Source organism: Nelusetta ayraudi, unplaced genomic scaffold (assembly GCF_046127955.1).
Source record: "Nelusetta ayraudi isolate G7.1 ecotype Tasmania unplaced genomic scaffold, CSIRO-AGI_Nayr_v1 ptg000042l, whole genome shotgun sequence".
NCBI lineage: Eukaryota > Metazoa > Chordata > Actinopteri > Tetraodontiformes > Monacanthidae > Nelusetta > Nelusetta ayraudi.
This window is the reverse complement of record NW_027466092.1, coordinates 3,712,783-3,740,174: the sequence shown is the minus strand read 5'-3', so window position 1 is coordinate 3,740,174 and position 27,392 is coordinate 3,712,783. Positions and strand designations below refer to the sequence as shown.

General features: G+C 44.8%; 1 protein-coding gene and 1 long non-coding RNA gene across 15 annotated transcripts in view; one reads left to right on the top strand and one right to left on the bottom strand.

The window, feature by feature from the left end:
• Positions 1-1,855: 1,855 nt before the first annotated feature.
• The window catches only part of myocd (myocardin), a 102,249-nt gene continuing 76,712 nt past the window's right edge, over positions 1,856-27,392 (bottom strand). For 5 of the 14 annotated variants that reach the window (XM_076033705.1, XM_076033701.1, XM_076033703.1 and 2 more), the window contains 12 exons: positions 20,423-20,488; positions 13,615-13,770; positions 10,307-10,488; positions 9,151-9,255; positions 8,717-9,039; positions 8,265-8,421; positions 7,652-8,185; positions 7,049-7,561; positions 6,631-6,765; positions 6,126-6,254; positions 5,078-5,135; positions 1,856-4,902 (listed from right to left, as the gene is read on the bottom strand). In XM_076033705.1, coding sequence (XP_075889820.1) covers positions 4,265-4,902; positions 5,078-5,135; positions 6,126-6,254; positions 6,631-6,765; positions 7,049-7,561; positions 7,652-8,185; positions 8,265-8,421; positions 8,717-9,039; positions 9,151-9,255; positions 10,307-10,488; positions 13,615-13,770; positions 20,423-20,488 — 2,996 coding nt within the window. In that variant the 3' untranslated portion in view covers positions 1,856-4,264. Of the gene's footprint in view, positions 4,903-5,077; positions 5,136-6,125; positions 6,255-6,630; positions 6,766-7,048; positions 7,562-7,651; positions 8,186-8,264; positions 8,422-8,716; positions 9,040-9,150; positions 9,256-10,306; positions 10,489-13,614; positions 13,771-20,422; positions 20,489-26,943; positions 27,357-27,392 lie in introns of those variants that run through there. The other 9 variants (XM_076033710.1, XM_076033711.1, XM_076033708.1 and 6 more) reach the window with 8 other exon arrangements.
• The window catches only part of LOC142893284 (uncharacterized), a 47,245-nt gene continuing 42,009 nt past the window's right edge, over positions 22,157-27,392 (top strand). The window contains exons 1-2 of the long non-coding RNA XR_012927682.1: positions 22,157-22,280; positions 23,892-24,091. This is a non-coding gene — a long non-coding RNA (uncharacterized LOC142893284). The remainder of the gene's footprint in view (positions 22,281-23,891; positions 24,092-27,392) is intronic.

The following is a 27,392-nucleotide window of genomic DNA, read 5'->3' as shown; positions in this document are numbered from 1 at the left end:
TGTTAAATGATCCTCTGGACTTCAGAGAACATCAGTGATTTAATATCTATTATGAACTGGTGCTCAGCTCTGTGACTCAGAGGATGGTAATCTCAACAGTCGGTACAGATGGGGGCGATTTCAGTGCTACGTTTGCCTGATGTAAAGTTGCTTCAGGACGTTGTGTCCTCTGATGTAAATTTATATGTGTGAGTTTATATATATATAAATATATATATAAATGACATCTAACTTGCTGTTCCTGGTGGGTCCTGCTTCACAGTTGAGGCTCATTCCTGAAAAGAGAGGTGATTGAATGGAACAGTGAGGGGGGGAACGGGTGCACATCTCAGCCCGAGTCCTGATGCTCCTCAGCAGCCTGTCAAAGCACTGTACAGTTGAACTGCTCATCCACACTGATCACAGATCCACCACGCTGCCACACAGAGGCATAGAGCAGGAATTGCATATTCCCCCCCCTACCTTTTTTTTTTTTTTTCTTTTTCTTTTTTTTTTAAGCCCTGGCAAGGGTTTCCTGTCAGACAAAAACCCACGAATGCTGCTAACTTCTCAACAAACACACGACTGTCAGGAGAGGACGTGACTCCTAGCAAAGTGTGCCAGTAGCACATCTTTCATCCCGACGGTCTTCCCACACACAGCATGTTACCCTGCGACTCGGCATGTCCTTGTGGTTTTGGAGTTTCTTTTTTTCGTTCTTTTTCTTTTTTTTTTTTTTTTGAATACCAATTTTTCCCAGTTGCTCACCTTTGCTCAGACTCCTGTCGCAGTATAGCAGATCTTGGTATGTCAAGTAAACACAGATTTAAAAAAAAAAAAAAAAAAAAAAAATTTTACCGTCACTTGAGGGAGAAACCTTGAGCCACTTCCTCATGGGAGTGATGTACGGATGCCGGCCTTTAAAGAGCGCTACACTGTCGAGAGCGACATCGTCTTGTATTGTATCTCGTCCGTTAATCTGAATCGGAAAATGATCCACCTAAACCTTTAACTCGGCGAACTTGAATGTTAGACAACGTGGCATAACACAGTGTTTAAAAACCGCTCTGGTCTTTGTCACACGTTTGTGCCAGACAAATACTGTTGCTTCTACTTGTTCACCTTAACGTGAAACCGCATGGGTAGACCGTTTTCAACAGTGTTTTTCGTCTTGTCAAATTGAGACTTTTTTTTTTTTTTTTTTAAACAATCGTATTTTTTTTTTTTTTTTTAGCTTTACTCCTGTTTTAAGCTTTAAAAAATGTTTTCCAAACATACGCGTCTCTCCAGAAATTGTAACGCTAGTTTGGCTAGGTTTCTTCTGTTGCAATTGACTCACGGTGGATGACTGTGTCAATGCCTTCATAGTCCCACACTTCCTGTCACAGATGCCACCTCTGATGGGAAATGTTCACCCTCAAATCAAAGTCCTAGAACGTTTGATTAAGTTGGGTGTTTATTTGAGGAGCAGAACGAATTACCAAGTTAATGATGACCAAACATCATTTCTTTATGGTATAAATGCAAAGTTACTGTCAGCTCCTCTCTGTCCACCTCTCTGCAGTGCAAACGCCCCCAAAAAACAGGAGGCCCAGTGTCTCGTGTTACATGACAGACAAGGTGCTTTGCAGATCTGCTCTTCTGGCGTGGAATCCGTTTCCACAAAGCTATAGCTTGCCACTGGTGAACATGAATCTCCAGGGTACATGTTGTATAAATTGCAATTTACTAGAATGTTCATATTAGAGTCTAAGATATTATTAAGGGCGATGAATATTATATTGTATCTTTGTCAAAGGTTACAATAAAGTTACCGTTGAAAAAGGCGTGTGTGTTTGTGTGCTTCTTGTGACGTGAAGGAAACAAAGCAGCTGAGTGGATTTGCTGTGACAAATTTATTGCTCTGTAGTATACAGGGATGCATGGAAATACTGTTTTCGTTCTAATATTCAGTTAAGCAAGTCGGTGGCCAAGCAACATAGAAGCTTCTGTCAGATGTGCTTTTCAGTTCACTGTCAGGGATGAGAGTCAAAAACAAAACAAAAACCCTGCAAGATAAGAGTGCCAGTAGATATTCGTAGAGGACAGAAGGTGAAATATACCTCGGGGGAGGGGAGTACTTCATATTCTAGCATAAGCATTAGACCCCGCTTAACAAGTGCAAACACTTCAATAGTAGGAATAAAGAAGATATTTGGTCTAAACAGAACACAAAGTGAGACTCAGGTTTACAGAAGACATAAATAAAAATGAAGGAAGTCGCAAATACAATCAAGGTAAACAATTTGGTGTTTTGGGGGCATTGGTTTTTTTTTTTTTTTCATTCATTACAAACATGTCAACCTTAATGCAAGTCTCGAGAAACCTCCCAAATGAAGTCTGGCTAGTAACTTAGAGGCTGAAGCAAGAGTATTATTGAAACTGTAAGGCACTGTAGGTTTTATATATTGTATTCTATATTGTGATCTATTCTTGGTCATGCCTTTATCGACGCTCTAAGCAACCTTTCTTGACTTTAACATAGTGTGTGTATAAAAGGGAAATTAGCCAACTTGTAAGACATGAAACTAAAAGCTACAGTTTTTAGTGTGAGGGGAATTATTTTAACTGCCATCACCGATGAAGCTCAGGAACTATCGTATATAGTTAATTCTTTACAAAATATAGGTTGGAAAAGCTGCCACAAGGAATTTTTTATGAAGTGGCATCAGTGGCTTTACCTTTCTGCTCCCTTAAGGCTTTTCCTCGTGTAAAATACACAAAATCCTGCTGTAAAAAAAGTGTTTTGATCAGGAAATCATCATCTTAATGTATCAAAGGTGAGACTTAGCCGGGTTATGCTGTGTTAACATGCATCGTTCACAGTACAGATCTGAATATATTACATTTTTTTTTTATTCACAAGTGCTAATAATGGATAATGGTTTATTTGACCCTTTAAAGTCAAAAAGTTGTATGTTTTTTAAAGTATGTCTTTTTTTTTTTAAAAAAAAAGTGGTTCCTTCATGTTTTGTCACATTTTTAAGGTTCACAAAGAATTGCCGGCAGTCAAAATGGCAGCACTGGAGTTTTTACGGTAAAGTCCCGAAAGAGCCCCGATCAGTCATACAGGAATGTCAGTTTATATACAGGACTAAGTATAAATATAATAAAACGCAAATAAATAACTGATTGGCCTTGAAATAGAAGGGGGACTTTTGTTATTTAACAAAACAAAAAGAAAAAAAAAAAGAGATGAAGTTGTACTTTTCATCAGCATTGGTCGTTGACTTTTTGCAACACTATAAAAAACAGACTTCGGTCGGAGCGTTCTGGTTAAAATATCTCAAAAGATTTCATGGAAAAATAGTACATTTTAAAGGAGTAAAAGATAGGTACAAGTATAAGGCACAGTTTGTCAATTAAATCTGGTAAGACCAATCATTTTTCAGATACAAGTTTTCCTCGATAGCATAAGCCAAATGGTGGAAAAGAAACTCAAATTAAACAAATGGTAATTTAAAGGAATGAGAACTGTTTCTACAAACAAAACCTAAGCTCAAGCAAACTGGTGAATGTGTATTTACTTAGAGGTGCAAAGTGAATTTTTTTTTGGTCATATTTACATCAATTTCTGAGGTGATTACATGATACGCTGGATATGTGGTTTGTGAAGTCTTCCACTGACAAAATATGCAACTCACCTCGTCAGCAGAGATAGTTTGGATATTTACAAAATGGCCATCATAAGCAATCCAATTCACCTTGTAATTCCTCTGTATTTCCAGTAATACAAACATAAACTCAGAAAACAGACTATTGTCAAACGCGTCTTCAAGTTGAGGTGTGTAACACTGATATCACATAGAGTGTTCTCTCTTTTTTTGAAAGCGCTACAGTCATGTTTATGTTTTACCGAGAGGATCCTGCATGAGTCCACAGAATTGTTTTGGCAGTTGTGCGCGTCTTTGTCCAAAAGGGACAAAAGTCGTGTCAAAAAGCACCTGGTCTTTGGATTCTGAAACAACAAAAACATCAGAACTGCACTTCAGTGAAGGACACGAAGAATATGATATTGACTCTGGAGGTGAGCTGTGAGTTGAGCCGATAATTTCTTAAGGCAAGCTAATGGTCTACTTGAGGGTCCCTGTGTCTGTAGTGGAAACAGAGGCCACATTTGGCACTTTGTCTGAAACAATAACTGTGTAAAACTCAATAGTTCGTTGGCATAGCCTCAGCTGATACGTTGCACAACCGATGCAAGTCAGCGACTAGCAGCAGCTGGCACTGCTGGCGCTCAGGCTCCTCACCAGTGGTCCAGGTGAAGATCCATGGCAGAGTTCAAGTTAATGTCTGTAACATCTAGGAACTCTGTGTTAAAGATGCTGGGCCCGCTGGGTGGAGGGACGTTGAACGCTGTGGCCGAGCTGGGTGGCGTCAGGTCCAACCACTCCATCGTCTCCCACGGTGTCTCGCTGAAAGCCATGCTGACCATCCCCAGCACCTCGGGGACAGGGGTAACCTTGGTGCTGATGGGTGACAGAGGGGTGTCCATGAGATCTCTGTTGGTCAAAAGTTTGTCTTGCTGGGGGTGTTGGTGGTGGTGTTGGTGGTGGTGGTGGCGGTGGAGGCCGTGCGGGCTGCCGTACTCCTCGCTGTCCCTGTTCCCTTCGTCTTCCTGTCCCCTGTCCTCCGCAGCCATTTTCAGGAGGGACACCACCTCGCCTCCGCGGCCGTGCGGACTTCCCAGCAGAGTCTCCAGGTGGCTCTCGGTGATAGGATTGGCCAAGTGGTCGTAAGGGAGCTGAGGTGGGGGCAGGTGCTCGTAGTGTCTGTGGAAGCGCGGGACGAGGAGTCCGGGGCACCCTGGGGACACAGTAATGTGAGGCACAACTTTGGTTACAGAGGACCTCTCCCTCTCTTCTCTGGCGTTTGCTGGCATCTCTTAAAGAGAAAGAGAAGAGGAGGAGGGTCACACCAGGTTTTGGCTCTGGCACCACTAGCCATGGCTGATTTTAACACCAAGATACTGTGGGACTTACTGTATGTGCTTATTTTAAAGGATTCACTGTCATGTACATGTAGCTGTGTTAGGTTTATACCAGGAGTGTTAGCTTACCTCCACTCTCTATTAGTACATCCAAGAGTTCATCCATCTGCTGGCTTCTGGTCAGTTGCTGCAAAAACAGCAAGAAGACAACTGTTTTTCACCAAATTTTTTGTTTCCTATCTTACGATGTATCATATATGAAAGGTCCAGTGTGTAAGACTTAACAGCATCTACAGGTAAGAGAGCAATTTCAAACTATGTTAATTGTTAATTCCTGTTCCTGCCCCAGTTGCTCTTACATCTTTACACCAGCAGGCTAAAATCTCCTATACAAGTCGTCGACATAGATGTGGTAATGCAAAAAGATGCCTTGTCCTTGAATCCTACACCTTGTGTAGCATGTAATATATAGTTAGTGACTTTATCTAACTGAAATAATATGCCAGTAGATATCAGCAAATGTTACACACTGGACCTTTAGAGGGCACTTCACGAAAAGTGTGCAAGCAATTAAGTAAACAGAAACTTTCAGAACCGAGCACTGCTAAAGCAAGCTTGCTTCAACAACAAGTACTGCAGGCAAACTCACTAGTCTGCAACATTTGGAAGAGAACCAGCTTTGAACTTGGTCAAAGATGACGTGTGTTAGTTTTCAGTGGTTTGTGCTGTGTGGTGCAGCACAGTTACATCTTTTCTGGAGCGTTTCAACATTCTCTTCAGCAAAGCTCAGCGTAAAGAGTTGCTTCTCACCAATATTACATTGGGACAATGGGAGACAAATGCAATTGATATCTAACAGTTTAAAGAATATCTCAATGGTAAATTGCTCTTTCTTTCCAAATAACTCAATGTAAATATTACTTGTATGAACATTTCCTCTACAATGTTTGTACAACTAAAAAAAACCAAAACCAAAACATAAATGAAGTGCTTGAGACTTGGCAAAGAGGTCATTAGTACAGTTAATGAATGGATGACAAATAGGTGCAAGAGATGGGACGGACTGATGGAGACAAAACACAGGCAAGAAGATAAGGACAGTGCAAAGACGGCAGGGTTTAGCCAAATCTCTGGCCAGCCATTTACGATTGAGTTTTTATCATGAATCTAAGTTTACCTGCTTGACTGCATCCTCATAGCATGGGGGCTGTCTTAAGTCGGATGCATCTGAATCTGAGCTACTGACGGCAGTGGGAGAGACCTGGCCCTTTTGGCCAACGTTGCGAGGAGAGGGCAATACTGACATCTATATGAGAAATAGGTGAAAAGTGACATTAGCCCACCATTTAAAGTAAGGGAGTTTGTAAAGAGCGTACCCCAAATTTAGGGTGAGAATTATACCAGAATACAGCCCTCTTGCGCAAATGATGTCGAAGCTACCATGACAATTTTAGTATGAGAAACTGGTTGGTGTTGTGACCTTGCAAAACATTTGAAGGAATAAGTGATGGAAAGAAGTGATTCTGATTCACAGATTGGTGAGCCTCTAAACAGACAATCATATCAGAGACAAACTCACACAAATTAATAGAAAAGAGACAAACATGAATGTGGGGTGATACAGATGGAGTGTGAGGTGTGGATGTGACCATGACATATCTTTACGGTGACTGTAAGTTTACCTTTGGCTGCATGTTTGGGTTGTCAGACTTTGCTGTTCCACCATGGCCACAGTCGCCTGAGTTTGGAAAGACTCCCTGAAGGCCTCTTTGGTCAGGAGGGTAAGAACAGTTTACTGCCAGGCCTCCATTCTTTTGCTGCATTTGGAAAACAAACAAAAACAAAAATAATTTTCAGTTACAGTTACGTGGATGACAATACATGATAGTTGGACCTCTAAGATCTGAGCTCAAGGAAACGTTTTCACTTTCTAAAAGAAAGAGTTTCCACCAAACTAAGAAGCGACAGCTGTCCCCAAGGCTTCAAGATAATGACAGAGACGATAAACAGGGGGCATCTGTCAGATCTGTAAAATCTGTTGCTCCTTTGTCCACTTCGTATGCAGTAAAATAACGGTCTACGTATTACTGTACGTCATACCTGCAGCATGGTGCATGCTCTGTTAGTGATTTGGCCGTGGGGGCGGGGACAGCCATCTCTTCCCAGTGGAGGTGACAACAGGTACTGGCTATTGGGAGACGAAGGCTGGGGGCTGCTAGCAGGCTTTCCAATGGAAGAGTCTTTCGGTGAGCACTGTGGGCTGAGGAAGGCCGACATTGTGGAGGGGCTACCAGAGGGCGGGGCAGTTTCCATACACTGTGGCCCAGTGGGCCCACCCATATTGGTGTGGGAGGCACCACAGTGAACCATATCGTCCATGCAGCCTCCAGAGGAGCTCTTCATTTGCTTTGGGGAGGACAGTGGGCAGCTGGAGGACATGGACATGGGTTCCTGCTTGATGGTAACCCCAAAGAAGTGTTGGCCCATCATGGCTGGGGTCTGCTGGTGATGCATTAGGTGGTGAGATGGAGGAGGAGGAGGAGGAGGGATGGGCCCCTGTGTTGCACCGTAGCAGCGTTTCCTCTTGTGAAGCTGCATCTTCAACTCCTCAACCTAAAAGTGGTCAAAACAATACTTTGTGTACAACATTTGGTGCAATGAAGTCTCAGACGGCAGATTTCCTTGGAAGTGCTGGTGACCCACCTGTCTCTGCTCCTGATGCAGCTTCCACGTCAACTCTTCAATCACCTTCTGCTTCTCTACCAACATCTTGTCCTTCTCAGTGTCCACTCCATCCATGCCTCCACCGTCTCCGACTCTTAGCCCCTGGCTGCCCATGCTGCCTCCGCCTAGGCCATCGTCCATGCCGAGCTGGGCTGGAGATGGCTGCAAGGCGAACTGCGTCGGCGAAGACATGGGCACGTCGCTGAAGCTGTCTGGGAGCGAGCCGCTGAGGGACAGCTCAGAGGACGCTGGAGAGATGGGAGGGGTAGACGAAGTGCTAGGATAATGGTAATAGCCCCCTTGGGACACGGCGCTGGAGGATGACGGCGACTGGTAGGAGGACAGGGACCCCGTGGGTGTGACTGGGAAGGTCACCGTGGTGATGTCAGAGGAGCCCGAGGGAGACGAGCCAGCGTTTGAGTCTTTGAAGGGACGAAGTCGCTCGATCAAGGCTGTCTTGGTGCCAGAGACAGGCATGCCCCGGATACGCAAGTGCTGCCTAAGCTCCGAAACCTAGAACAGAAAAGGCAGAAGAAGAGGCATTGTCAAAATTCAACAAAACCTTTAATACAATGTTAATTTTATAACTTACTTTCAAATCGTCGAGATTAGCAGGCAAAGGCCCGGGCTTGATCGGAGAGATGCTGCTCTGATTGGGATACGTGTTCTTGATTGGGGAGGTGGAGTTACAATTGACTTGACTTGACTGGCCACTGGAGCTACAGGTTGATAACTGCTCACCGCCTCCTCTGTAGTGGGTAAAGATGGTGATACTTGATTAGCATAATAAGTCAAACACGACAACGCAGCACAATAGTCCTTTTCCTAGATAATCCCACCGTTATTTATTAACACTCTTGGCGCAAAAGCAGAGATGTGATAAGTGAACAAATAGAAGTACGCAATTTGGATCATAACTTCAGTCAGCTAATTCTTACTTTTAATAGACATTTTACTTTACTTTAAAATATTTCTGACCCATTTGGACAAAACAATAATTTTTGTCTGTCTCGTCTTATCAGTCTGTCCTCTGCTGAGACTCACTTCTGGGGCTGGTTCTGAGGGTGAGGCTGGTAGCTGAAAGAAGGTTGCTTCTGCTGAGCCTGAACTTGCGTCTGTGAGATTTGCGAGTGCTGCTGGGACTGCTGGGACTGAGATTGTGCATGTGCATGTTTCTGCTGGCTGAGGATCTGCAACTGTAAGAAGAGCTGCTGCTGCTGGAGGAGTCGGGCATAGGCAGAGTCCATGGGCGGTGGAGATTTCTCTGCCTTCTGGTCCGGAGGAATGTACTGGTGATACTTAAGCTTCTTCACCTTCGGCTTCACATCCTTGGGTTTCTTGTGACGGTTTTTGTCGGAAGTCTTGGACTGTTGAGAGGGAGGAGGGTGAAATATCTTGAGCAATACCATCTTAGCTGGACATTAAACGGAGTAGCTATGTCAGAAACAGATGGGAAGATGGAAGCACTTGGTGCTCACCTTGACAATGGCAGGAACAGGTATCGGGGGCGTTGACAGGCTGTTGTTGGCACCAGAGAGGCCTTCATCCTGGTTTTGATCAGGTGGGTCTCGGTTTGCACTTGCCTAATTGCAAAAGAAAACAACAAATTGTGTCTATCTTTATGTCTTTTCAATGCCTCATAAGTTATTATTGGTATCTGTACTAGCCATTTGGAAATGGTTAAAAACGTAATATATCTTGTTTGTGAATATAGAACATTGAGTGTTCCCTGTGTGGTTACATTAAGCTTGGATTATGGCAACACAAAAAACAAACTTTACATAATACGATGGGTTCTAAATATAAATATACTATATATATTCACTTTTAATTGACTTTCCATTTACATTACTCTGGCTATTTCCAAGGTGTTTACCAAACAATAAACATCATCCATGATAAATTGTCATCATTAGTGTCAACCGCGTAGGCGTCTCAGCACTGACATCTTTCTGAGCTTGACAACCCACCAAAGGTTAAAGAGGACAGAAAGTTTGGAAACACATTTTGTTTTTTATTGGTAAGTATTTGTACTCTTTTGCTACACTTGCCTTTGATTCTACAAGTCAGATCTTAATATATGTTTTATCACCTTCATGGATTAAATACAGTGTAGGCCCACTGCCAAGCTTGGACTGAGCAGGGATTTGGAACATTCACGAGAAATGTTTTGAAGTGAAACTTCAAATAAAGTGTGTTTATAAATGTTTTATTTGTGAAATTATCCCGAAAAAGTCTAAACAGAAATTTTCAAATGACATCAGAACATCTCTGAGCGAGACACCGGTGTAACATAAACATTCCTCCTCTGGCAGGAATTCAGAATCTTGGGACTGTTAGTGGTGGCGGCAGTTGGACGTCGCAGCGAGGTAAGCGGGAAAGGTGCTTGGGCTGGAGGCTCACGTGCAGGAATTCCCCCATCCCCACATCCTCCCACCTCCACACCCGCCGGGTTCAACTGAGTTCCAACGGTCTTTTCACGCGGCAATAGTGCTGTTTCCTTTGCCACCACAGGGGGGCAGAAGAATCAAAGCGGTGGGAGAGGCGTCAAGAAGCGAGAGGAGGTCGACGACCAGAGCGGAGGCCGCACAGCCTGTTGGTCTGATGGCGTACAGAGGGGAGTTTAGTAATTACCTGCCGTGGGCTGGTGAGTGCAGGTGAGGAGGAGGAGGGGGTGCTGCCGACAGCCTCGGATGAAGGGCAGGCCGAGCCCTGGGACTCGTCGCTGTGGTGCTGCTCTGGAGAGAGGCTCTCGCTGCTGCTGTCCTCCTCAAACGCATAGGAGTCGTCCTGCTTGGGGAACTTGCCATGGTTCACTGCCAGGAAGAGCACAGGGAGATATGGTGGTGGTGGGTGGTAGGTGGGTGGTGGGTGGTAGGTGGTGGTGGGTGGGTGGGTGGGTGGGGGGCCTTTCTACTTTCTATGTGATGATTTTAGTTTAAGGTAACACTGAGTAACTGCTGAGGTTTGGGAACACGGTTATATCACCAGGTACAAGTCAGGACGAGCAGTTAATAGGTTCAAAAAATGAGTTATCGATAACTTAGCTCAGGAAAACAGATCGCTACACCACTGCAGCAGCTACTGTTGGCCAAGATGTAATTTTTGACCTTTGGTGTTCTCTGTTCTTTCTTCTTCTCACCACTTTTCCCAAATTTGAAAGAGGAAAAACAGCTCAAAATGACAAATTATTGTCATTATAAGATTATAGCTACGTGCTTGAATGTATCACCTGCCAGAAAATGTTTTTTACTACTTGCAGGTGTAAAAACTGAACTGCCAAAGCACAGTACCAGCTGAGCTGGAACCAATACGCACACACACACACACACACACACACACGTTATTTATCCTATTTAGTGCCAATACATTCTTTTGAAATATCTCCTATCTAGATCTTCAAGTGATTAATTTTGCAGCTTGCATGCAGACTGAACACAACACGTGTGCACCGTGTCCCCTGCGTGACCGGCGGTTTGTGTGTGTGACACACACACTGACTTGTCTGTCACCGACACCTTGTGCGACACTCAGCCCGAAGGTGTTACGCTGTGTGTGCGAGAGACTCACACCGCCGCCGATTGGCCGCACTGATAGCAAGCGCCGCCACAACTGGAGGAGCTGAGAGCGCCTATCTAGCAGAGCCCGCAGCGTGTGCGTGTGTGTGTGTGTGTGTGTGTGTGTGTGTGTGTGTGTGTTATAAATTGTCCTTGTGCATCTAAACATGTGACAGGGTAAGAACAGACCCTGGTTTCAATCACAACACCAGTCCCAATACTGTGCAACTCAATGACCTTAGAACACACACACACACACACACACACACAAACACACACACACACACACACACACACACTGCATAAGATTGTCCTGAAAGCCATTTCCTTCCACCTGTTCATTTTAAAGCCGGTCCAACCCACACACACACACACACACACACACACACACACACACACCCTCCTCTCCTCTGCCTCCTGTCACTGTGAGATTGAGCCGCCATAATTGCAGGAAATTCTGTGCGTTGCGTCCACTTCCGCTGTCCAAGTGTGTTGGTTGATTGTCACGAGGGGGGATCACATAGTTTCCTAGATGGCGGCGCTGTTGGTTTAAATGATCATGGGGAGTGCTGCATGAAGGCATGAGGAGCCACGGGGTGAGGGGTTAATGCTGTGCGCGAGGGGAGTGCAACAGACCAGTTCTGTCACAGGGCTTTGAAGGTGACTTCACAGGCCCGTTAAAGCCGAAACAAAGCAGAGACGACGACGACCTGCAGGGAGGAGGGGGGAGTAGCACAAACACAGGACAGGTACAGCGCAAAAGGAGGCGCTGCGGTTCAAACACATGTCGCCACTTCTAAGGGGGGAGTCGGGGGGGAAAGGGTGGGCCCAAATACAGCTGCTGTTCGTCTCAATAAACGCTCCCCTCCTCTCTCAGAAGGTAGTGTAAACCAGCGGCAGGCCGCCGGCTCCTTTACACAATTTGTTTACTGGGTGCTCAAGGAAGGTTGGGGCGGGGCGGCGGGAGGGATGGGGGGGCAAACTAAGAACCACTAAAAATGTAAGAGCAGGGGAGAAAAAAAAGAGCCACGAGTTGCGCTGACAAGGATGATATAGAGAGAGCGAGTAACGCGTTGAGCACTGAAAAGACAAACAAGCCAGAGGGTGGAGCGCCGAGGCCGGACTGGACGCGGCGCTAAATCGTAGCCGAGTCCCAGCGCGCATCTTGTGTGTTTCCCTAAATCAAACAGTGGCGGAGGTGGAGGTCTGGGGAGCACTTCACTCCATAATACACATCTGCCAAAAGCGCCTCTCCTCTCCTCGGCCCGACGCCGGACTTCGTACGGCGGCGGCAACATCAAGATTTTTGAAGACTTTTGAAGAGACTTTGTATCATAAGCACGCCGATCTCGAGAAATATGAATAGCGTGCCACGTGCTGGAGCCGCTAATTCTCAGGCCGAGGAGGTGATCACAGCAAGAAGCAGTAGAAGTCAGGCAGGCGGTTGAGATTTTGTTGATTATTTCTTGTACAATGAAAGCGAGCTATTGTTGGAAGATGTGGGAAAATTATGAAAATATGTAATAATGATGACAATCACGCAGGGTCAATTCAAAGGAATGGGTTGTCACATCTGAACAGGTATATTGTTTTGACAGCACGACTCCCTCCACAAAAGAAACAGGACCTCTTTACACGGTATTATACAATAATACTATAGCCACGCCCATTTTGTCACTGGTTTGTTTTTCCCAATTTAAACCGATGTCAAGGAATGTATACGGAAGATGAAGAATCTCGAGTAAAGGCACAAACAGAGACAATTTCCCGGACAACTAGCATGTGTTGCTTGACTCGCGTGTTTTGGGAACACTGGAGGGTCACGACTCGTTATGACGCAACTGAGCAGCGTAACCTCAAGTCGCTCAAGCCACAGCGTCACCTGGGAGGTCTGCTAAAGTCAATGGATGACAAAAAATATATGTTGAGGACAATATCTACTCTTATACGGATATGTGACAATGGAACTTGAGTGGTTTATTTATAGTGTATTTTTTTTTTTTGCCCTCTATTGGAAATTAAACTAAACATTATTAGCTGATGATGATGATGATGATGATGATATATATATATACTGTATATATATAGAGCAGTTATTAACTGGAAAATGCAGTTTTGTGTCATCCCTACCATATAATTTGTTAACATGTTGAGAGCCACACAGAAAAAAAGGTGCAACTGTGTTGACATTACGTGACTCCATGCTTGTTTGACAAAAAAAAAACCCAGTGGTTTGTTGACACACAGTCAGGAGGGAAGCATGCTCTCCTCTTTAGGAACAAACTGATGCTACTACCACTACTACACACTGTCACACACACTCAGCTGCTTCAGATGCGGCAGGTGTTAGGGGTGCTCCGTCCGCCCTGTTCGTCTTGCTGATACCTGACATTGCGATGGCAGAGTCTAGGGGAATGATATTCTTTTGGACCAGCTCCAGGGGCCCCGGCCTGAGAGCCAACTTCTCATTCAGGTCCTCGGCGAGCCGCGCTCGCTTTAGCCTCATCTGGGCCTCCAGAGAGGAGCCGTCTGAGGCCGGGTCTGCACAACAACACAGCAGCAGCACACCGTCAACAGGAAGTCAGTAAGCAGGTACAGTGACAACACTGAATAGCGCCATACGTCTAGTAAAGGAGTGTTGTTTCTCGATGTGAAAATACGTGGAAAATATCTGGCAAATCCAAGCAAGACAAGTGAGTCTCGCTTACATATAGATGGAAATATATTTCATTTTGTCCACTTATAAGTCAAATGATGATGACCTTTTTAAGATTTGAAATTAAAACAGTTGTATAGATGTGGAGCTTTACCAAAAAAAAAAATAATAATAATAATTTTTCCTTTAAGTCAGAAATGTATGCATTTTGAAAACACCCACATTAAAGCATTTTTAAGATATTTATTTTTCATTCCCCACAAGGAGAAGCTGCTTCGGCGAAAGCTTTATAGAACTCCAAAAACAGTATATTTAGCCATGTGTTTGCAGCCGCCTGCTAAGTGCTCGGCTTGAGCTGCCAGCAAAAAATTGAAAGAGTGGAAAAGGGACATAAACAAGGTGCCCGTGTTGGTCTCAAAGGGTGGATAAAGACATGTTTGTGGGTGTTACCACTGACCTGGAAGTGGTATCGATGATGTATTAGTGCACTTTGTGACATCACAAAGGGAACATTTTTTTGTGTTTTGCACCTCATTTCTAAAAGATGGACCAAAAAATAATGTAAAGGATCAACCATTGTCATTTCTGTAGAGTTCACTGACAGGATAGGAACATAAATAGGAATATAAATGAAGAAACCAATGGTGAATTTGGAAGCATAGAAAGAAATAGCAAACTATATATATGGGCCCTTTAACCCTCCTGCCATGCCTCCCTCCAAAGAAAACCTTCCGAATACACATGACTTCCCTTGGCCTTCAATAATCAATATTTCTGTTCCTGATCCACTCTAATACCCGCTCAGCTCTGTGTCCACCAGTGCAACCAGACGCTTTGATCGCTACGCAAATAAATTGTGGGAGCTGTAATTTAAAGACGGCAGCAGGTGAGATTTCCAACCTTTCCACAATCTCTCTCTGCTAAATCCAGTAAAAATAATCAAAGATGTGGCAAACCCAGTTTGGCCGACAATCTATCTGGAACGCTCGGTTCTGGCTACGCACAGTGAAAAGAGAACGCTGCAAATATCTGAGAGCAACAAGGAGCAGCGGCACGTAATTTGGTCAAATATAATTTCTGTTTTTCCGAGGGATGACAGATGGTAGAGACAAAATAAGCCGGCAGACGTTGAGCTTTGCGCTGGAAAACTCAGATAGCGTAGTAGTGTCCATTTAAAAAGAAACTGGACTTAAAACTTAAAAATTATTCAAAATAAGTCTGACAAAAAAAGAATTGTTCAGATGAATGATCGTTCTTTAACTTAAGATAGAGCAGGTATTTGGCCCCACGTCTGATTCAAATTTTACCTGCGCAATTCTCAGTGAATGAAGACGACGAAGAGAAGTAGAACTGAAGTAGGTAATTGTTGGATAGAGGAAAATATTGAAAAGAAGGGGGGATATTGTGTTATCCAGAGATAAAAAGAAGAATGATGAGAAATAGATAAATAAAAAGAAGAATTGTTTGGAGAGTCAAATAAAGAAAGAGCAGGATGGAAACAAAGGGACAACCAAGATTAACAGGTGTAAATTTTCAGTTTAATACAGATTGATATTTTTGGACAGGTTTAAAGGTTAGCGCCTGGAATAGTCCAAAAACATTAATGGAATTGAAAGCAGAATCGTTGAAACAAGTATTTCTTATCATTTTTTACTGGCCCGTAAATAAAAAAAATAAATACACAGAAACTCTTATATTTTGTTGTCTTCTACAACCCAACCAAAAGCCAGCCTGTGCAAAGTCAACAAAGCGGCCTAACAGTGTAATTACAGTTTCCTCTCCTTATTTTCACGATTGTAACAGAGACATTTTGAGAGTTACGACCCTGGATTTTGTTTGATTACAATTTGATTTATTTTGTCTGATTATATTTGTAACGACTATACAAAACACATGTTCTATTTCCTGCTTGACGTTTGACTGAAAGGCAGAGGAGACACTCAGCAGTACTGAGGATCCAAGTGGGTTATTTAAGAAAACCCCGTTCAAAGATCCCGTGTTTGTTTCACGCTCGGCTGAGCAAGTAATGGGAATGAACGGAACCCTGCCCTCCGATGCCGTGTCCAAATTCTCCCGAGTGTATTTCACTGTGGCGTCTCCCTGCAAAGCTGAGCGCACGCCAATCAAATCCTGGCACGCTTCAGAAGAAAGTCACGACTGCGAGACGGTGAATTGTTTCAGCCAGTGATCAAAAGCTGCTGACAGCTGGAACCCTGCACCGAGGTGAGACAACTCTGTTGAACTTGGGCATTCCCTTGGGTGCAGCAGTGGAATAGACAGAAATCATAAAAAAAAAAAAAAAAAAATGAAGACATGGCGATGGAGTGAAACAGTTTTTGAGTGACACTTGCAAAAAAAAAAATCACTTTAATTCCGATTAAAAACAGCTGTAGGAAATCCTGAAATTGCAAGTGGAGGTCAAAGGAGTGACTGAAACTCCCCCCCCCCCCCCACCACAAAAGCTGCTGGTCGGTCACGTTGGCGCTCCATTACCATGCCGGATGACATCATCATCAGCTCATGACTGACAGCACACTTCAGCTGCCTCACCTGCCACTGGCTGATTTAGGACCTGACTGACTGACTGACTGACTGACTGACTGACTGCTCTGTCCCTCGCTGGCACGGCGAAACACGAGCTGGTGAGTCTGAAGTCGGCCTTACGGGCTTTTAAACATTCTGGAGCGGCACTAAAACACGCGACGCACTTTAAACCCACTCTGCACGTACCTGCCGACTGCATGGGTCCAACGTAAACACGGCGGTAAGAGCGGGCACCAGCCCTTCCCTGTTGTGTTTCCATCAGCCGGGAAGGGGATGAAAGCGCCACAGTCCAGGGAATTTAACAGTAAGTGTTTTTTAACGTACAAACACGGGCAGGGGGGAAAAGCGTAGTAAACCTGCAGCTACAGCCCTATTATCTTTATGAGGAAATATTAGATTGTGTGTGTGTGTGTTTGTGTGTGTGTGTGTGTGTGTGTATGCGCGCGCGCGTGTGTGTGTTTAGACCCGTGGCCAGCAGGCAGACAGTGTGCTTCGACGCAGGCCACACGCCAGTCAGGCCTAAGAGGCTGGGGCGGATTCTTCAACGGGCTAATAAACACCAGATGTTCCCTGGGTAATATATACACAGAGCGTGCGCAGCGTCTGTCCCTGCAAGCAGGAATAAGAACGGCAGGCGGGGGGCAGCCAACGCCACGGGAGTCACATCCACAGCGGCGAGGAGGAAGGAGGCATCGCGCTGCCGGTACGAGGCCGCTCGATGCCGCCATTGCGACCGCACCTGCAACGATACTGAGGCGCGACAGGACGATGTCCAGCGTTGGTACTGCTGGCTGGGTGGACAGTCAGAAACAAAAGGACGTTGACTTTCAATGAAGCCCACTGGGGTTGCGCTGTAGCTGGCGGCAACAATCAATTTCTTCTTTACTTTTATTTTTTTTTATTTTGTTTCTGGAATACCAACGAGAGACTGTGGCCACATTTACATTACAGTTTTTCGCAAAATCAAAGCGATTTTTCTTAAATTTCGACAAAGCCCAATTGCGATTTGCAGGCGTTTCCATTGAATGGTGTGAAGCGCATAAGACGTAGATTTACGGGAATTACGTTTGCTTTTGTTTGTTTGCGTTTGTTTGCTGTCAAAAAGGATCGTTGTATTTTTCCCTTTGATTACTTTGTTGTAAAAAATATCCCGTCTCCTCCTCCATCCAAACATAACGCGCGATTTTCACTTGAAGTGAACTGGTCACGTGACCTCCGTACGTCACGTCCGTTGACGCGTAAATGCGGAAAAAAAAAAAAGTGTTTCCGTTACACTTGTGTGATATACCTCTGTATCAGTACATCTGAAAAAACCACCTCATTTTTTTTAATGACCAGTTTTTAATTGCGATATTTAGGTTTTGCGAAATTCTAGGGGTAGTGGAAACACAGCTTGTGTGGCTGATTGTCTTCTTAATTATTATTACATTATATTACAAAATGACAAATAGCTCCAATGAGAAACTTTCGTTTTTTTAAAGTTAAGCCAATAGCTGTGGCTGCCAATCATGTGTCCTGGCTATCAAGCGTCATAACACATTGGACTATACAGGTAAACATCACATGGTTGAGTCCTATAATTACATGACTCAGTATTAAAGTTAATGGAATGCTGCTAGTCGGAGGTGCGTGACAAGCAATTTTGGACCCCACGACTAAAAATCAGTTTGTGGCCCCGACCCATGCATCGTGTATTAAGCAGACTGGTTTAATAATGGTATTGTGCGGGGGCCCCCACGACTGCTGGGCCTGGGCTTTTCTCTGTTTTCCCCCAGTTAACGGCGCCCGGGCCTGGTCCAATCAAAACACTTGGTCGGAGCAAACTGTTGGATGAAGTGAAATACCAGCAGGGAGGTGAACGAGTGAGACCTGCAGTACTTCAGTGTGTGATACTGACAAATACAAGACTCCTATTCAGTTACATCTCCACCACCACCTTCAACACAACCAAGCGAAAGTTGTTATGTGTTTTTGTGTTTAGTTTGTGTGTACTTAGCTCTGATACTATAGGGTTAAACCTTGGCAAACCAAAATTCCTGAAAGGGATTAATAAAGTCTCTTCATTCGAATTACTCTTAAAAAAAAAAAATAGAAACCAAAAAACCAACATCTGCTTGCAGCCACCACAGGTCGATTGTAGTTCTCCTTTAGACTTATCTGTGACAGACTCCTAAAAACAGATAGGGCCTCGTTGGGTCTCTGGATTCCGTTCCCCCGCACACTTACCAGCAGTTTATCTAGAGTCTGGAGCCTTTGCGAAATGGCAAACGGTGCCAGAGATATCATTCGACAAACCCCTGGCCTGCAGTCACAGACCCCCAGTCACCCTCACGCCGTTGCACTCTCACTGCTCCACAATGCCACAAGTGCTTTTGGGCTCCCTGACCGCGTGTGTGGAAAATGTTACATTTTGGAAGACGGCAAAAAAATACCTATCTGCACGCGACAATTCCTGGCATGCTGGCAACAAACCGGCGTGCTATCGTGACCTAAGGCGCACAAGGCCGTTAATCGCAGCGGTGAGGATTTAAGAGTACGGGCAGTACGCTCGGGTCTACTTGTTCTCGTCATTACGCCTGAAGTGACATTAACGGTGCAAAGTCTGGCTCTTGTAAACGGCTGCCTGCCTGCCCGGCCACGGTGTTGGGGGCGTGCCTTGGCTTTGATGTGGCGTTGCACAGGCGCTCTGCTGTAAACAGGTACCGTCTATGCGAAGCGCTCGAGGTTCTCCTGAGGGCCGAGGACACTCCTCCAGCACCGGAGCATTCCTCCGAGGTCACTCTGCGAGCCGTCTGCCCGACTCGCGGGCTGAAGGCACTCCGGCCCGCCCGCCTGCCTGTCAGCACAGCACGCACGCTGACATTTATCCACCTCATCACTACCTGTGGACCCGTCTGTCTGCCAAATCTGGATTAGTCTCTCTTTCGAACACGTGTCATCTGAGATGATTTTTTTTTTTTTTTCACTTTCTGCTTCTTTCCTTTAATCCCTCATTCAAAGACAGGACCTCTAAAGTAAATGCCGCTCAAGCAAACTTTGCACCACAAATCAAGAAAGTTTCACATGGTAGTTGGAAAGTTGGTAGATCTTATTGGTAGAACAGTTATTTTTGAACTTGACATCCATGCAGCTGATATAACACATTTCTGTCCTTAAACTACTTGTTACAAATGTTATGTTACAAATGTTGCTCCTGATCTGCCCTTAAAGGCACAGTTGACTCTAAAAAAACATTTTAGTCATAAGTTACTCACCACTTGTGGTTTCATTTGTTCTGAAGACTCATGAATAGAATGGCATTTGCACAAGCAATTATTTTGATTGTCACGTACTCCCATGTACACTCACTGGCTATTTATTGGATACATGTTCAGTTGTTTGTTGACATAAATAGCTATTTCGCCATGCAGACGTGGTGAAGACGACAGGCTGGGGTTCAAAGTGAGTGGCACAATGGGGAAGGAAGGGGATTTAAGTGACTTTGAACACGGTGAAGGTTGGTTGGTCTTTCATTTTATTCCAAGTGATAATTTTGCAGTAAAAGGTCATTGTGTTGTTTTTCTTCAATGAAACTGTTTTTTCTAATATCTAAAAAAAAATGTAATATAAATTTACTGCAAAACAAATAGTAGAACATTGTTATAGTTAGTGAAAACTGCTTAAAAAGCGACCTAAAAGAAACCTCTTTAAACACTGTCACTGTAACTTTGCATTTAATATCCAATGTCTCCTTCTACATCAGAACTTAGCTCCAATGTCCACTGCATCGATAATTATCACAAGCCAACGACTGCTCATGCCAACAGAGAGATTAAAAAACAAACAAACAAAAAAAAAACTACATACCAGTTGCAAGCAGGCTGACAATAAATCTGGGATTCATTTGTGTGTATTTGAATCTCACCACGGCCAAAATGTTGCCTTTTCTAATCCCCCAAGTGTCTGCGTGTGCCTGCATATGTGGCGGCTCGGCGTCGGGAAGACGTTACTCACGAGGCATGATGCCTTGGTCTGCCAGCTGCTCTCGTGTCCTCCTCTGCTGAAGTCTTAGCTGTAGGACTGAGGTCGGGGGAGGGTGGGGGTGGGGGAAGAGGATGAAAAGCAAGGAGATGACAGGGGAGAGCAAAGACAAAAAAAAAAGAGATGAAGGGAAAAGATGAGAAAGTGTGGAAACACAGGTGAGGGTCAGACAACAGGGGGAGAAAGAGGCTGAGAATTCATGCCACTCAAAATGTAGTGCGAGTTCAATAATTGAATCTTACATCACCGACAGGCTCGGATGGCTTGCAACACTGTTTCGTTTAAGTCGATGAATCTTGCGACTTGGCACAGGCACGTGGACGTCATGTATGTACATATGCACACAGCAAACAGTTGAGGGAAAAAAAAAAAAAGAGAAAACAACGCCGCTCGCTCCCAAATGTTTCTGTGTGCAGGATGTAGGGGAATGATAAACACAGCTCCTGGCTTTTAAACAGATCTGCTCAGCAGTGTGTGGTCTGCAACGCAAGTTTCTCGGATCCCTGTGTCCGTACGTGTGCATGGAAGTGGTCTAGGTGGGAGTGAGGGGTCATAAACACAGACCCTCCCCCACGTCTATTGGTCTGCTCATGTCTGTGACTATTTTTTTTTTTTTTTCTTTTTCATTGTCTGTGTGTGTTTTTCCTCCTCGCCGTTATCTGACGGTCTCTTTTAGTGAGACCCCCAGATCTGACACACCAGCATGAAATGTTCCTCCTTTTCCTGTGCGGCCCTGATCACACACTGCTTATCATTCTTTTATTTATTTATTGATTTCTATTGGTGGTTCATGCTCATGCAGACACAACGTTTAGGAATTTCAGCTTTGAGGCATCATTTCTGCAAAGTGTTAGTCAATATCCTTGAGCTGAGATGCCACGCTGGAGCGCTCTCTCCTGGAAGTGCACCTCTGTTACGTAACACCAGGCCTTTCCCCTCATCTGACATCTGCTTTGGTTTACAGTGAGGGGTCACGACCTGCAAGTCGCAACATCACATGGAGCAAATGTCGGCATTAGTCGCTGACTGGGAGCTAACCAAAACATGGAACCAATACGGTATCACAGTTTTTTTTTTTTCTTCAGTTTCTACAATGATGAATATCAACACGTGTGCAACCCCCCGCTCTCATTTAAATGTCAAAGATAAATGATGCCATGATTGGAATGGAATGTAGCATTTACATTTTTACCACGAAATGGACATCATTTTATTTTTACTTGCCTTGATTATATTTACTATGACAATCCGGTCTTTGCTCACCAGATGTGTTAAATGTATTTTGGAACAAAGCTTATACTGATGTAAATGGTCTTCAAACTACGCTAATGCAATTGTCAATACATCAAAGTGCTGTCTCGAATACCTCTGTACTAACACTTTCGTTTGTCTCTTGGAGATGAACTATCTATCTATCTGTCTTTCTGTCTGTCTGTCTGTCTGTCTATCTATCTGTCTATCTATCTGATACTTGATATAGATGAACTGCGTTAACAGTGTTACTATATGCTGAATACTGTCTAAACATGACCTCTGCCTGCCACTCCACCCACCCAGTGGACAACATACCGGTGAGTGAGGTTGCAGTTGGCCGCATTATCGCGTTACTATGATAGCTAACGCGAGCGTCCGATTAGCAAGCTATTGGCTAACGTACTAACTTGCGTTGCTACGGAGGACGTTTTAATGCGGCGTTGATGTTGTGTTTCCGTTTGGTTCATTTGTGTTAAGGTGTCGCCTCAAGAGCCCTTGCCGTCCTGAATTCGTCGCTATAAAGTAAACGAGGAAGAAGAGGAAGAGGGCGAAGCGGGTGTTAGATACTTCACCCATAGTAAGTACAAAATTGTCACGTAACAGCCGTCTTTGGTAGGTATCATTGTGTCTGAGTGTCTGAGACAAAAGAGCTTGCTTGACTCGAAATAACTTCTATTGAAAATTGCGTTGTCGGAAAAGGACGTTATTGAATGTGATACTGCTTACTAGTAACGAACATTCATACGACAACATACAAAAAACACCACAAGTTCTCTGACGGGTGAACTATAGTTGGTTTTTTAGTATTTGCGGATAAAAAAAAACAACAACTATTAAACAAGTCGTGTTCTTTCTGTTTGATCTGGCAGTTTATCTGTTCATTTAAGGAACACGCGCTCCCTCAGAGCAGACGATATTGTGTGGCAGTCGTGTTTGGAGTCGGCCAACGGCCTTTTCTTTTATTGTTTCTTCTGTCATTAATAAAAGTGACAATGGAAAACGACTAGCATTTGAGCTCGAGGTTAATCTTACTCCCTTGTCATGTGTTTATTGTAAAAAGTTTCTGAAGAAGCACAGGGACAGCATGCTCTATGTTATATACATATATATATACATATATATATATATATATATATATATATATATATATATATATATATATATATATATATGTATATATACATATACATATATATATGTATATATACATATATATATATATATATATATGTATATATATATATATATAATAACTAAACTAAATCTTGCAAATAGTTTGTGTAGTCATAAGAACATCCACAATATCAGCACTCACAGTCTTCAAAAAACTTGACTTAATGATGCAGTGATACAGTAACAGCCTTCAGAAATTAAACCAACTTTTGTTGCGTGTCTCTTTCTCTCTCTAAAAAAGAAAGAAAGAAAAAAAAAAAGACAACAACATCATCAACAACAACAAATAAAAAATGAGGTGGTAAATGATACTGTCACTGATGCTGGTCCAAATCCGCACAGAGTGTTTGCTGCTCTGTGTTTATGAAAAAGCTTATCAGTGACTATGCCTCAAAAACAAAGCACAGCTGCGGGCACATAATCAGCTCTTTCTCTTTAAAAGCACCAAACCAGATTGCACAGTGTACATGTTACACAGAGGGGACTTGAGCCAGGCTGTGTAATCGCAGATCTCTGAACCATACGATACTCTGCTTCTTTGTCTGTTGACTTTGAAACCAAAGACATTTGTTTTAACGCGGGCTTTTCTTGACAACAAAGGGCACACAAATCCACCGGCACATTTACAAGTGTGCAGATTTATGGTGTAAATAAATTACCTTTTGTCCCGGTTTGCACTGGTGGAGTGGCGATAATTACACAAGCCAGTGCAGTGATTTTCTGATTTAGTGTTCTCCCCTTGCCACCCATTTTTAGAATAACAATAACACCGCACCTTTTTACGCTAAAACCTCAGGATCTTTGCTCGAGAGCCTCGTTGTATTTGTTACTCAAATTTTCCTGAACTCTCCCTCAGCACTCGCAGGAATGCATGTGCGACAGATGTATGAGTGTGACTGTATAACGTTGAATAAACAGGCATCCCTAAGTGAAGTATTGGGTTTATTTTAGGTTAATACCTCACGCTAAAGTGAAAATCCACCTTGAAGGAGAACATGCATTTTTTATTCTGCAGGTCTTGGACAGTTTGAAGCGGATTTGTGAACGGGATCCAGAGGCAGATGCAGTATAGTCAACCCTCCAACATTAAGGCAGATTTTCTGGAGCGCTTCCATAGACGGTGACTTATGGTCAACAGGAGGATCGCAACAGAAGAAAAGAAAAGAAAAAAAAAAAACCTACTCCTTTGAGTACACAGTCTAACCCATTACACAGGTAAGCGCTTTTCACCCCATCTGTTGCCAAATTGGCACTCAGTCACAGTGTTTGCTGTTGAGCTTTTAGTTTTGTCTGCTGCTGTTGCAATGCAAACTGATGCCATGTACCCAGACGCACAGGATGCCTTTTTCTCCAGTGAATGGAATAACTTCACACAAGAAACTATCCGCCTCACCCTCTCTGAGGCATTCTATACAAACCAACTTCCGAGAGAGCATGTAAACACAAACAGCTGTGACACGTCCACACCTACTATGTGCACATGCACGAGACTCCGTAGCTCAAGACTCCCCCCCCCGCCCCACCCTCCCTTTTGGCTGTCATTTGATGTCCATTTCAATTCTGGAATAGTTGCATTGACAAAAAAAGTGGCGAGTGTTACATTTTATTTTATTTTAGTTTTTTTTAGTTTTGAACCCTTGATTAATGACACACCCTATTACTTTACCTGAGGCTGTTCTTAGCCTAGCTAACACCGCCTGACACCGAGTGAATATGTTGCTCCTAAAATAACGGGACGAATCAAATGCTCACACACAATCACTCACACAGTACTTTCTAAACAGTTCAGGCTTGTCTGTATCGGTCAAGGTGGGTGATTTCATTAAAGTACATTATTTAAAAAAAAAATTCTTAAAAAAAAATCATAAACTGCTTGTCCTCCCCAATATTGTGTCTAATGCATAAAAGTAACTGCGAGACCGAAAGACAGAGCGATGGATTGGGCGATGGAGGATATGAATTTGTAACTTCAAAGTAAGTAAGAAGGCGTTTCAGTTCAAGAAAAATCACGGCTTCATGATGAATAACTTCTAACAGTTGTTGAAGCTGACACAGAGCAGCTGCTTCGTGCACACGGCGATTGCAAACAGCCTTTTTAATGCCCTGCATTGTTGATACCTATAATGCAGTGACAGTGACGGCCTTGGCTGTCAGACCAGTTTGGCACATTGGCCTTGAGAGCCAGTAAGTGACCGACACACTGAGAAACTTTTGAAAAGTTTCCATGTCGTGCTAGTTTCCACCATGCCTGTTAATTCAATTAGAAAAGAGATGGAGCGACAGTGGGGTTTTTTTTCATGGGGAGTTGGTGGGGGCACAAAATGTAACTCAGCTGCTTAAGCTTAAAGAAAAGCCATAAATCCCGTAGAACCTGATTGTCCGAGACTGCGTCTGTCGTCAGCTGTTATCACGCAGAGAATTATGGGCAGTTTCACTTCTCTTACGCTCACTATTTCACTCGGGCGCTCATAAATCCAGCCGGCCTTCGGCTTGCATCGCAGCGCAACGATTCCTCAAGCGGACCTCAGACGCCGCGCGCACAAGAAGGGGGACGTCTCCTCCTCCCGGTCCTGCGCGCCGCTCGCCGCGTGGAGGACCGGCTGGGCGCAGACGCTCCCCGCCTCCGTGCAACGCGAGACGTCCACCCTCCTGCGTTCCCCAAGCACCCGGCGTCATTTCCCACCCCGCCGCTCTGCTCTAAACAACTCAGAGGAAGAGCATCATTTACCCTGCCATTCCTGGTGCGCAATTACGGGTCACAAGAGAAACTGGAAGGAAGTGAGGCCTGGGAGCCGCTTTCGACAAGACGCCACTGTGTTTTCTCACAGAGAAACGTGAGGCGTTCTTTTTTTTTTTTTTTTTTTTTTTTTTTGTCCTTTCAGGGTGCAAGTGCCTCCTGAAGAGTCGCGGCACCGCCGCCATCAGTTACACTTTTCTCAGGGAGGTGGCACTGTTGGCCAGATTTACACACACACACACACACACACACACACACACACACACACCTTGCAGAGTGTGTCTTCCTAATAGAGTCACTCCAAAAAGTGTGCGTGAAAAGGAGAGTGTTGAAGTCAGAGTGTGTGTGTGTGTGTGTGTGTGTGTGTGTGTGTGCGTGTGCGTGTGCGATGCGAGGCCGACAAATACAAAAAACCACAACAGCTGCTGCGTGTTAAGGAAAGTTTAAACCGGTGCTGTGCTTTGTAGCCGTCCTCCCCCTTTGATATGCCCACGCGTACACGCACTCGCACGCAAACACACTCACACGCGGCCCATTAGCTTCCAATTCAGTCATATTAAGATAACCTTTGACCCCTCTCCGGTGCCTTATCTCCCCTTATCAGCGCGCTCAGGCTGAAGAAGGACTCGCTGCTTTGCCTCAGCGGCAGCAGGTTGGCACGGAGCAAGTGCACTCACCTGCCCGAGACATCGCTCTCACGCGGCTGCGCTCGCATTTTTTTTTTTCTTCTTCGTTTTTGTATTTTTTTTTTTTCCTTCCCCTCCTCTTTATGAGGAGGCGGACGAAGATCAAAGCGCCGGGCCGGGCCGGGAATCCATCACGGCGTGACGCCTGGCTCGGCGCTCGCGCAGAGGACGTCTGACTGATGTTGCTCAGAACCTTTCTGGTTACCCCTCGCCTCTGCGCGTCACACGCCCAGGGAGGGGTGGGATGGGGTGGGGAGGGGCGGGGGCGGGGGTAGGGGGGGGGGACATCACACACACCTGTGAATGCCACGCGTGTCAGCGCGGCTCATCCCTGACAGACAGGTGAGTGACCCGAACGCGCACAGGGGCTGCCTGCATGTGACTGCCGAGCGCAGATGGAGCACCGCTGTACGAGCGCTCTCTCTCTCTCTCTCTCTCTCTCTCTCTCTCTCTCTCACTCTCTCTCACTCTCTCTCTCTCTCTCTCTCTCTCTCTCTCTCTCCAGTTAAAAAAGAAGCATCAATGATGTACGCTAACAATATATAAAAAAAACAACAACAGCATCAACAACAAATGGTACACAGAGGCAGGTTGGTGAACAAAAGACAGTCAGACGTCCAGAGCGGCTCTGGTTTGCTCCTTACCTGATCTAAACTTGCTTCGTATCAGTATGGAGTGCTCGGAGCCCAGAAGAGTCATAATGCTCGCAGTTATGGTTCCAGTGTCAAAAAGGTCGCGGGATAAAAGTCACGCTCACTCGGAACCCTCAGGCCGCCGAGGATGTCGAGCCGGCCGGCCGCATCAACGGGTCTCTCAATGGAAGGCAGGTGTCAGGAGCTGCTGCGAGAACTGCTGGCGACTCGCTGAGCGTCTGTCAGCCGGCGTGTGCACGCTCAGCGACAGGATCTCTCTCTCTCTCTCTCTCTCTCTTTCTCCCTCTCTCTCTCTCTCTCTCTCTCCTTGCCTCACCTCCCCCGAGAGGCTGATGTGGGAGTGTGTGAGTCTGGGGCCACTCAGGCTTTTTGGTCCCATCCAGCTGAGAACTCTGAGCACAGAACAGCACAGGCCGGGGGGCTGGAGGGCGGTTGGGGGT